This window comes from Python bivittatus, unplaced genomic scaffold (genome assembly GCF_059951505.1).
Source record: "Python bivittatus isolate LINGU-HERP-01145 unplaced genomic scaffold, Pbiv_v1 ctg000330_np1212, whole genome shotgun sequence".
NCBI lineage: Eukaryota > Metazoa > Chordata > Lepidosauria > Squamata > Pythonidae > Python > Python bivittatus.
The window spans coordinates 19180092-19192490 of NW_028277058.1; the positions used below are offsets into that span (position 1 = coordinate 19180092).

A 12399-nucleotide genomic window follows, 5' to 3' on the forward strand; every position below is an offset into this window, starting at 1 on the left:
GCCTAATGTTCTTGCTATCTCTCTGATGGGTTTGTTTTGTTTCTTCAGCCTAATGATGGCTTGCTTCACTGATAGTGACAGCTGTTTGGATCTCATCTTGAGAGTTGACAGCAACAGATTCCAAATGCAAATAGCACACTTGAAATGAACTTTTATCTGCACATTGTAATTGGGGTACTGAGGGAATATCACACACCTGGCCATGGAACAGCTGAGAAGCCAATTGTCCCATTACTTTTGGTCCCTTAACAAGTGGGAGGCACATATGCAAACTGTTGTAATTCCTACACCGTTCACCTGAGTTGGATGTACATACCCTTAAATTAAAGCTGACAGTCTGCAGTTAAGGCACATTGTGTTTGTTTCATTCCAAATCCACTGTGGTGGTGTATAGAGCCAAAGATGTTAGAATTGTGTCGATGTCCCAATATTTCTGGACCTGACTGTAGTTCAAGAATTCTAAAGCACTGAGGGCAAATACATTTAAAGTATAAAATAAGTGGGTGCATGTACATATGCATATTTTGCTCTGCATACAAATGCCTTTGAATGCAAGGAATATGTGCATTCACAAAATTTTCATTATTTTCACCCTAACATTCTTGTTATCTCCACTGGTTATTTCAGGAATTGACTGGTTATATTTCTTGTGTATTATTCTTTGTCTTCCCTGCAGACAATATCTGTTGCATTAGTAAAAATCAAGCTTTTCACCTTTGTTTTTATACATGTGGAAAAGGCATTGTTTAATCTTGCAAATGTGTGAGGATCATCTCATATTTGAATTTGCATGAAAAGTGGCTTAAAGGCATTATTTTCAAATTTACACTTGGGTTTCTTTCTCTCTTTTTTCATAGATGGTTTATTCTATGGCCCAGTTCCCCTTTCCTCAACTATCTGAATTAAGAGAGAAATATACGTACAACATTACACCATTTCCTGCGTCGGTAAAATCAACTGCTAGGTAAGGCCCTTTGTGGTGTAAGTAAAAGAAGAGAGAGCTTGAGGAATCATTCACATTATTATGGCTGTACCTGATCATCTGAGAAAGTCATATCTGTGTGCTCTGGTTTTTAGCCGACTGGGAAAAATAAAAGACAGTGATGAAGAGAATGAAATAGATGATGAAGACTCCATAGCAAATGTTATTGGATGTCTTGGACCATTTAGTGGATTTTTGGCTCCAGAACTACAGAAGTATCAAAAGCATTTCAAAGGTAAATATTAACCTTTGAATATTTCAGTAATTTTATGGGGCTTTCAACTGGGATATTCAAAGGCCCTTGTTGCTGAGGCTAACTTCATTTCTCTAAAACATGACATTTAAATTCCTGATGCCCACGAGACTTAAGCTTATAATCAAATACCCAAATAAAAAGCCATTGCAGTTGTATGGCATGTAAGACAACGACATGGTGTGTTCAGGACAGATAATTTATATAATAAATGAGCCTGTACTGCAAGGTTAAACAATATAGAAATTAAAATGTGGCCCCTGAACCCCATTTTTTACATCTCCTAGATTTGGCAGGAGACTATCCAAAAATTGAAGCAAGGTCTTTGACCACACCTTTCATATTATAGTTTTATATTTCTGTTTATATTGAATAAATATTACATTGTTTTATGTTGGTCTTTGGCCATAATGAAGTTTTTGTTTGTAAATGTTTTATTCACTGAAAAGATTGCAAGAGCTCCCCCATTCCTAACACTATAGGTAGTCCTCACGTAATGACCACAATAGGAAGCAGAAAATTGGTTGTTAAGCAGGACAGTTGTTAAGTGAGTCACTGCATAATCAGACCCAATTTTACAACCATTTTTGCAATGGTCATTAAGTGAATCACATGGTCATTGTCATTAAACGAACCCAGCTTCTCCAATGGACATTTTTTGCTGGAATTCACTTAACGACCGCATGATTCACTTAACAACTGCAACGATTCACTTAACCGTCATAAAAGTTTGCAAATTGCAATCATGTGACCATGGGTGATGATGTGATGGTTTGTGATGGTCATATGTGCGAGTATAGGTTGTAAAGCGCTTTTTCTGAGGCTGTCGTAACTTCAAACTGTCGTTAAACAGACAGTCGTTAAGCAAGGACTACCTATTCAAATATACAAACCACAGCCCTGCAGGTGACATCATGATGCCAACTGCCCACTGCAGTTCACAGCTGCTGAAAACAATATGTTAAATAGAGAAATGGTCCTTCAATTGAGAAGCTCCCCACCTCCATTAAGTGATTATGATCATAGTGTGATAGAACATGATTGGTTTTTCATATGATATGATAATTGAATCTTATGAGTTCATTAAGGGATTGTTTTTCTATCAGTATTTGTCTTATCCCACTTCATTTCTCATGGCTTGCTGTGCACTACGTTGCAAAATAACCTGAAACCCTAAGCCACAAATTTATCACTCATGAAATTAAAGCAGTAATTTCCCACTGTATATACAGCTTTTGATTCTAGGTAGCTTCTGTAGGATTTTTAAGTTTTCTGATTCAATTAAGTGAAAATATCAGAGGTAGTTTCAATTGCATCATGGTGACCACCACCTTGACCTTTTTACCATACCACGCAGACACCCTTGGTAAATACGAATAATGTTGTCCAATTAGGAGAAAAGGTTAACTGACCTTGACAGATCTTAAAAAGCTGAGCTAAGGTCCTGGTTGTACTCCAAGGCTACCAGGAAATCCCAGGGCTATGGTTAGATTGGGAAGCATCTTTAAAAAACAAGATCTTTTCTGTCTTGTCGCTAAGAAAACTCCACAGAATATTTGAAAGAGACTTTTAGTTTTTATAGATACCATCAGGATAGCTAAAGCCACTGCTATGCAAAAGTTGCCTGAGAAAAAGCCTGTTGTTAGTGGATTGTATTCTGATATATTTTTCTGGTGTTTTTCCTAGATCTTAACCAAGAGCAAAGTTTTGGCTCGAGTAACATTGCAGAACTAAGTCCTGGAGCAGTGAATGCCTGCCGAAGTGAATATCATGCGGCTTTTAACAGTATGATGATGGAACGTATGACCACAGACATCAATGCGCTGAAAAGGCAGTATTCCCGGATAAAAAAGAAGCAGCAACAGCAGGTTCATCAGGTGTACATCACAGCAGGTAATTAATAATTCTGGCAGTATTATTAGTTAGTTGCATTTATATTAAGAAGCAAATATTCGTGTTCAGTTTAGTTTACAGGTAGTCCTTGTGGTAGGATGGTAATTGGGACTGGAATTTTGGTTGCTGAGCAATGTGGTCATTTGGTGAAATATCACGTAACCGCACTGCTTAGTAACAGTAATCCCAGCACCCTCTATTGCTGTCGTTAACCAAATCCCACCGGTTGTTAGGCAAGGACCTACCCTGATCCAAGCCATTCCCAGCTTGGTGTCTCCCAGCCCCGAGCCTCAGTAAGGTAAGGTACTGGCTACTCTGCCTCCTTTTGAACTCCCCACACCCACCTATCTCCCCCCATCTCTGCCCTTTTGGCCGCCCTGCACAGCGGCACTACTTGGCGGCAGTGCTGGGCTGAAGTGGAGGCCTGGGGTTTTCAGCAGTCTCTGCTGGCTACCATTGCCCCAGGGCCTCTACTTCAGCCCCAGAGCCACCACAGAAGAGTGCCACCTCAAGCCCCACGCCGTGGCCAGCCACCACAGCACAAAGCCCCTGCCACCCTGAGCGTCACAGGCCCTCCTGAGCCCAGCTGACCTTACCTGTCTTCCTCCTGTTGCTGATGAGGCATTCCCAGCCCAGCCCTATTCAAGGCAGCTGCTGGCTGCACCAGGCCTTCTTCCTGAGGCCACTCATGCCATTCTCCAAATAGCGCACCCTGTTCTGGTGATGCTTTGGAAGTCCTCAAAAGCTTTCTGAAGGCCTTCTGAAGCATTGTGAGAATGGGGCATGCTATTTGGAGAACAGCATGAGTGGGCTTAGGAATAAGACCTGTCATAGCCAGCAGCTGCCTTGCGAAGGGCCAGTCCGGGCACGCCTTGTCAGCAGCGGGAGGAAGATGGCTAAGGTCAGCTGGGCATGGCAGGGCCTGCAAAGTGCAGGGGAGGCAGGGGCTTTGCTCTGTGGCACTGGGGCGGCTGGCCATGGTGTGGGGCTTGCGGTAGCACTCTTCAGCAGTGGCTCTGGGGTTGAAATGGGGCGCCATTGACCCTGGGGCAATGGCGGCCAGCTGAGACTGTTGAAGACCGTGGGCCTCTACCCTTGCGCCGCCGCCGAGGAGTGCTGCTGTGCCAAAAGGTCAGAGATAGGGGAGAGATAGGAAGGCGGGGGGAATTGAAGCACCCCTGCTGTTGTAAATGTGGGCAGGCTGCCAAGCAACCAAATTTTGATCATGTGGCCATGGGGGCACTGCAACAGCCATAACTTTGGGGACTGGGTGTAAGTACCATTCATTCAGCGCTGCTATAACTTTGAATGGTCACTGGATGAATGGTTGTATGTCGAGGAGTACCTGTATATAAAGAAGAAGGAGAAGGAAAACAAAAAGACAGGATCTGACAGCATGACTGAAATAATCTCATCTGATGGCAAAAAGCTACTTATAAAAGAGTTTATAATCTTTGTTTTTCTTTTGTTAGGGTATGAAGATGATGACCTTGGGATAGTATTAGATCCCAGGGACCAGCTGAATAATGGTATTTAAAGATATCTGTGCTATTTGGGCTCCATGGGTATTAAGCACTGATTTCACTAACACTTCTGGCATCCTTGGATTTGGAATAAAAACTTCTAAACACCTAACTAGCTTGCTAAGCAGCAATCTGAACTACTGAAATATTACAAGATTATGCTGAATAAATGTAGAAAGAATTTTGGTCTAAATCCTGCTAGTTTATATATAAGTAAACATATTTATTTCACAGGCTTGTATGCTGCTTCAGTTAGAATGAATCTGTACAGTTAATGGTAATATTGTCTGTGCAATTAGCAATGGGAGGCCTGCACTTTCACTCACCCTCCTGGGATTAGCCTCCTGCCACTGGTGCAATAATGCAAGCATTTGCATGCTGTATCTGGCACTGCAGACTTGTCTCCATCCTCAAGGATGGACGTTCAGGATAGTTGGTCCTGCATGTCACAGGGCAGCATCTTTTCTAGAATTTGAGAAATGCAATACAATTATGGTGCTAAAGCCAAAATAAAATTTTCATTTTCCAAGATTGCCAAATCTTCCTTTTACTAATCTTTTCCAGCTATATAGCTTAGCTACATGTTGATTGTTTTTGACATTTTAGCGTGCTTTTAGAATGCCATATTAAATTAATGAGCCTTCATTGCATAAGATGAGATATGACATGGCTCTTTGATTATGTGCTTTATTGGTATTAGTTAAAGATATCTAGCATTCTATTGGCATGATTTAGTAAATCCAACTGGAAATGCAAACGTAATTACTTAAATTACTATCATGGTGGTGGTTTATTTTTTGACTAAATTAACTCAATCACAGTGTAACTATTAGAGCATCATATATAAGATTTCACATTTTTCAACTTAGTATCTATTCTGATCATCATTACTGGAAAAAAAACTTACTTTTATATGGCATTATTTTGGGGATATGTGGCAGGAAAAAAATTGCTAGGATTACTACAGGTTAATTAATGAATTTGATTTGTAGTTGGTAGTAGTGCACAAGAGAATGGCATTTTCTGGGAGGAGAGAGAAAAGTTCCTGTTTGCAACTCTGAAGTGTCACTCCTAGTCATTGCAGATAATATTGAGAGAGATAGACTAATTGTTCCAAGGCTGCTTCCTATATATCGCACCCTTTTTTAAAACATTTTTTATCCCACCTTTAGTTTCATAAATAACTCAAGGCAGTGAACATACTTAATACTTCTTCCTCCTCCTATTTCCCTACAACAACCACCCTGTGAGGTAAGTTGGGCTGAGAGAGAGTGACTGGCCCAAAGTCACCCAGATGGCTTTTCATGCTTTTCCTTTAACATTCAGAAACGTTAATTAAAATGTATTTTCACTGTTTTCTACTCTGAAAACAGTGTGCTCTATTTTTTGCAGCCATTTTGTTTTCCAGCGAATAAAACTATGCAGCCAATGCAGTGTTTACTTGTTGGCAAGACATCTTTGACTCAGGTTTGGTTTTAAAAATAATGCTGTAGAGTATAAGTGAAATGGAAGTTCGTCTTCTTCAAATCCTACAAATCTTTGCTTCTGTGTCTACAATATAATCAGAAAATGTGCTTTCTATTTATTTGAGGGTTTTTTTTCCAAATCTCTTTCAGTAGTATACTTTAATATATGTATATATATATATATATATTTATTTCAGATAAAGGTGCAGTTACCAGTCTTCTGCCCTCTCAGGTAAATCATTCTCCAGTGATCAACCATCTTCTGCTAGGTAAGAAGATCAAACAAACCAGCAAGTCTGCCAAAAATAGTGTTCCAAGCCACACTGGGGGGAAGATGTTACCAGGCCCCCATGAAGATATTAAAGCAAAGCTAAACTCTCCATGGCGCACTCACATGAGGGTACACAGAAAGAACATAGCAAGAGCCAAAGGCCAGCTGGGCTATGGAGATACTATAGGACTAATTGAGGAGCAGAGTGACCGTGGGAAAGCTAACAGTATTAATGCAAAAGAAGAAACTGCAAACAAAGCTAAATCTATGGAAAGTGATGGGAACATTTCAACTGATGGACAGTCTCCTGAACCAGCTTACAAAGATACCAATACCAGTGTCAATGTATCAGTGGTCCAGCAGAAGTTGGAAACATTGGAACTCACACAGAATAGTACAGATGGTACTGAAGATGAAACGCATACTTCTGAGTTGCCAAGTTTGGCCAGTGACAATGGAACAATGGCAAAATCCTGCACTCCTAAGTCACAAGTATTTTGTCCTTTCCCTAGTGTCAAGCCACTCAGAAAATCAGCTGCAGCCAGAAATCTAGGATTGTATGGCCCAAATGAAAGGACCCCAACTGTACACTTCCCACAAATGAGTAGGAGCTTTAATAAGCCTACAAGTGGTAACAGTGGGTCTAAAAAACGATGATACATAAACAACTGGCACTTCATTATTATAATTGTTACAGCTACCATTATTTTAGGTTTTATTATGCTGTATGCTTCCAAGGGGATTTCTAAATAATTTAATTCTTTCATTGAAATAATGAAGATAAACAATTTATGTATACATTAGCTGAAAAATTCTGTTTTTTTTTTAATAATGTAGACAAGTAGAAGTACATAATGGCATAATTCTTTTTCACATTAAAAAAACTGACTTGCAGCATGAGAAATGTTTGCCACTTCATAGATAATAGCCGTAGGAAAGCACTTTAGAAAGTTTAATTCCAAGTTGTTCTGTCAAGAATTCTTAAATAATTGCAGGGCAATTTTTAACTTTATTCACCATCCAAAAATGTTATCAAGATTTCCACCTTTTTATGTTTCAGTGGCTTAATAACAGATGTCCTTAGCAGCTTAGAAGGACAGCCCTGTTATTGCTTGTCATCCGTATCCTTACACTAACATATTTAAGCATCTGCAGCTATGGTTTTCTAACTACTGCTATTTTTTATATAATTTTATCAGGCAAAGAGAGATGTTACATTTTTTTTACTTATCCTGGTGACTAATTACTTTTAGTAAGTCACAGTGATTGTAGGAGGACATACTTACATCTCATACGTTTTATTGTTACAGTTTCCAGCAGTATTTACTGTTAAGCAAATCTACTTGACCTAATCCTATATTACTCAATTTTAAACTGAGTAGAGCTTACACCTGAATAAAGGTGAATAAAGTATACCTGACAACCAACCAACCTTCCTTCCTTAAGTCAGATTCAGTGTAATGTTTTCCCTAATGTGTCAGTTTGTCAGTTAAGCAGATTCATGTTTGTGTTCTGATGTACTTTTTAAAGCATTTTGGCAGCTAAAGGTTTTTAGCAGCTTTCTCCAGACATTGCTACTTCTATCCACATCTGGAGTGAAACAGTTTATTGATTCAGAAGTGCGAAGAGATTGGACCTGGTGTGTATAGTGCCAGGTAAAACAGAATGAGGAACCTGTGTCTTTTTACTGAAATCCAGTTCCAACAGTCTCATTATTAGCTATGTTGGTTTGAAGTGACAGCAGATATGGCTCTTTAGACGTTGCTGAACTGCAAGTCCTCCACTCATGATGTAAAGAACTGTTAAAACTTTAAGATCTGGCAAGTACTATGAAATGTGTTTTTTTTTTTATTTACATTTTTAAAACAAAGCTTTATTATCATCAGTGACCAATAATCAAGATTAGCATAACATAATGTAGCAAATATATCTATAATACTTTTTTTAAAAGCCCTGCTATTAAAAATAGCTGTGTTATTTTTATTGCTAATTGGCCAGGAGTGTGTAGACAGGCAATCACACAAAAGTTTTCTGTGCAGCTACAAATGCTCAGTTTTTAGTCTGATAGAAGGTAACGCATGATAGACTATTTTAGAAAAACAGTACATAGAAGATAGCCTCTCTTTTGTCCCTTGAATACACCATGCAAAGAATTAGCATTTGCATTTCTAACTATATAAAATTTGCAATATCTGAGGTTAATAGATAATTAAACAAATTAATTGGGACATGCTGAAAAAGTTCTCTCTCTGAAACAACTTGCATGAGTTAAATAAGAATATTAAGAACTTACCTCATAAGATGATTCTCGAGACAGAATATTTGTGGACTCTCAATACAATCAAAATAATAAGTGCTGCAATTAACAGTATAGTTATTTAATAATAGAGGATGAAACACAGTGAATAATAGTTGTAAGTCTTCAGCCTAAGTGTATACAGAAGGAGGAAGAGGAGGAGAATTCAGCCCTATAGATTCCTCAGATGTAAAAGATGTCCCAGTCTGTGTCTTCCTCAGCACTTGAGTATGTCTCAGAATGAGTAATAGGTTATTCTACGTTTAACAGCTGATTAAAGGATTATTGTTAACCATTGCATTATACAGAACAAGAGAATCCTTTAGGCATCTATGTAATAGCTATTGTAGTTATAAATGCATTTAAGTTTTATATTCTAAGAGCTCAGATAAGCATACCCAGTCTAATAAAAAACTAAGAAAATGAAGTGACTGGGATCTAAATAACTCTTCATCTAGTTCTGGATTCTGAAACATCCCTCTGCAGGTTCCATGGCAAAATGTTGTTCTGAAACTGACATGAGGTATCTGGTACGGCATTCAGGTCTGCTCTTAAACGGGTTATAAAAATTCCACTCTGCTTGTGTTTATTATTTGTAAAAGCATTTATATGGCTGCTCAAGGCAAAGCATGTGACTCAGGTGTGTACAAACAAGAAGAGAAAATCATAAGTCAATACAAAAATAACATATTTCATTAACACATAATAAATAGTAAAATGGCAATCAGAACTGAAATCTTCATCAACTGGGGACTCAACTCATCCTGACCCCAAGGCTCCAGGAAAAGTGTCAAATTTAGTTCTTTGGATCCTGAATATTTATTCTAATAATTAGTAGGTCCTATATAAAGAGCTAGTCTCTATATAATGTGAAACCATGTTGGTACCTAACTTGATACATGGACCTAACCTTAATTTTGATTCCTTATTTCATTTTAAATCCATAATTGTATATCTGAAAATCATGTTTAGGTGCTTCACTTCCTGACTTTTTCAAAATGTATACATTTTCCAAGTTAAATATTTTACAAGAATGTTATTCCTGTTCCTGTTCATATAGTCATAATAGAAAACACCTAAATGAAATATAGTGAGCTAAAACCATTTCCAGTACTGGAAACAAGCACTCCTATCAAGAGTTTTCAAATTGATTTAACAATACTGTCACCTTTGAAAAGTTTTGAACAAATATGGGAAAAGTTCTGTGCAGGCACATAGTAGACTTGTCTCAGACACTCAGGTAATCTGCATGGAATTTTTAATGAGCTATGGAGGAACCATGAGGAGAAGCTGCTACGTAGGGACTGTTGTCTTGAACTTTGCCATATTGTATTAGATAGGCCTGCATGCATTACTGTTGCCATTTGAATGACCTGGGTATAAAATTTAAAGGATTTAATGAGTTCTATTTCCCCAGTCCCTTGTGTAGTCTTAAACTATCCTGAAGTTTAGTGTTGTCTTGGCATGTTTCTTTGTAGTTCAGTGCTATAGGTATCCCTCCCTCCCTTTCTTGTATTTCAAGCTTCCTCTCTCTCTCTCTCTCTCTCTCTCTGTAAGAAAAAGAAAGAGGGAGGGAGGGAGGGAGGAAGGAAGGAAGGAAGGAATAACTTGAAGAAGTTTGTGATTCTTTTATTGATACCATGTTCAGTTCTATAGATGAAAAAGAACCAGTAAGAAATAGTAGTTGAGGTGTTGATTGATATTGGAGGGACTGATATTCAGGTCCATTCTCACTGGGTGACTTTGTACCAGCCACTTTCTAAGTTCCACCTACTTCACAGAGTTGTTGCGGAGAAAAATGAAAAAGGGAACGCTATATACACTATCTTGGGCTTGCAGAAGAAAGACTATAAATCTAACAAATGTTGTTACTGTGATAACTGCCCCAAATTCAACCTATAATTAAATTCCTTTAGTTTCAGAACTAGACCTGATATTGAATGGAGAAGACATTTTACCCATGCTTTCTCCTAAGGCCTTTGACAGGATTAATGATCCACAGAACTGTCCTATCAAAAGTCAAAGGAATGATCAAGACACATTCATTCCTCAATATATCTGCTTTTCCAGCTGAAACTGCCTAAAGCAGATTATAGAACATTTTGATTTGTATTAAAATTACAATAGTAGAATCAGGAGGCATTACAAAAGCAACAAGAAACAGAACAAACATTTAAAATAAACTTCTAAAGAAAGTCTAACAGAATAGTTTTTTCCCCACCCATAGTGGCTGTGCTGCCGCCATCCCCACCTATCTCTAATGCAGTGTTGTCCAAACCTGGCCACTTTAAGATGAGTGGACTTCAATTCCCAGAATTCCTCAGCCAGCATGGCTGGCTGGGGAATTCTGGGAGTTGAAGTCCACTCATCTTAAAGTGGCCAAGTTTGGACAACACTGCTCTAATGGCAGAAAGAACCAGAGACAGGGCTGACACTATCTGCCTTCCTTACATACCTTGAGTGCCTCAGTAACAGGTAACGATGATGATCATTACTGCATGTTTTAAATTAAGTTGGCTTTACCATTTTACTTTGCCTATTTTATGGCTTGTCATCTACAAGGTCCCCTGGATAATACCCAGGCTATAAATACTTTAAATAAATTGGCAGGTTAGGATAGGTTTGAATGGGAAGCAAGGGCCTTAAGGTATCTGAGCTAACCTGTGAAACTGTAATTTTATCCCTAAACACTTGAAAGTATGCTTCACAGAGTTCATTGTGAATTTGAGTGGCAGTATATGTGTTATAAAAATTAAATTTTAATAATTTGGACAATGAAAGACAGAGAACATGGATATCTGTGGACCGGGGACAGAGGGTGGCAATTGACAGAACGTGTCAGTATATAACAGTGCAAACAGCTTGCATCAGAAGTCAAGGTACAAATAAGAACAAGATTTACATCATGACTCACTGAGGCAGATGCCAATGATTAGAACTGTAATTTAAAATAAGTGAATCCAGAAATGTTCCTCTGGTTCTGGTTTCCATTTTGCTTACTACTGTTTGAATAAACCCTTTTTTATTACTTCCATTAAACAAAAGTAAACACATTTCAATTTACTTCATAGAATAAAGCATTAAGTTCCAACTGTTGTGTTGGTAAGTTCATCCCTTGACATGAGAGACAGCTTAAGAAATAATTAGGAACTTTATTTTACATCCAGTTTGAGAAGTTTATAATAGTACAGCCTGTTTCTAAATAATTTATGTACATAATTTATTCATCTTTATAGATTTTTGTTTCAGATCATTCTGGAGGCACAGGAATGGAACTACATTCTCTTTAAAGGGGAAGAAAATACAAATGAAAAAGCATTTACTGTATTAATGAGAAGAAATAACTAATTTTTAATTTGATCACTAGATGCCACTATTGTTCCACAAAATATCTTCTGTGCATTTGAGAAATAGTGATATGAATTTACAGAAGCAATTAAAGTGATGTAAATGTTTTCAGTGCTAAAATATGTAGGTTTTAGTCTTTGAAATAAGATGCCTGTTAACAAAGTAATATAACTCAGTTGTAAGTAAGTTACCATAACAGTGAAGCAAAAAAGCCCAGATACTTGATTCAGTGAAATCTTTTGCCAAATGCTTACAGTTACTGCTGCCTCCTTGGGCCTGGTATCTTCCAGATGTGCTGGACTATGTACATCCATAGAACATCCATAGAAAAGTATTGTATCAGCAGCTGATACTAGAATCTAGATAT

The 12399-nt window shown here is 38.0% G+C and overlaps 1 protein-coding gene across 4 annotated transcripts in view; it reads left to right on the forward strand.

Annotated features, from left to right (window-relative positions):
- The window catches only part of TBC1D30 (TBC1 domain family member 30), a 66851-nt gene extending 55896 nt beyond the window's left edge, over positions 1-10955 (forward strand). For all 4 annotated transcript variants that reach the window (XM_088141785.1, XM_088141784.1, XM_088141786.1 and 1 more), the window contains 5 exons: positions 858-964; positions 1078-1217; positions 2922-3128; positions 4601-4657; positions 6315-10955. In XM_088141785.1, the coding sequence (XP_087997911.1) occupies positions 858-964; positions 1078-1217; positions 2922-3128; positions 4601-4657; positions 6315-7045 (1242 nt within the window). In that variant the 3' untranslated portion in view covers positions 7046-10955. The remainder of the gene's footprint in view (positions 1-857; positions 965-1077; positions 1218-2921; positions 3129-4600; positions 4658-6314) is intronic.
- The last annotated feature ends 1444 nt before the right edge of the window (positions 10956-12399 follow it).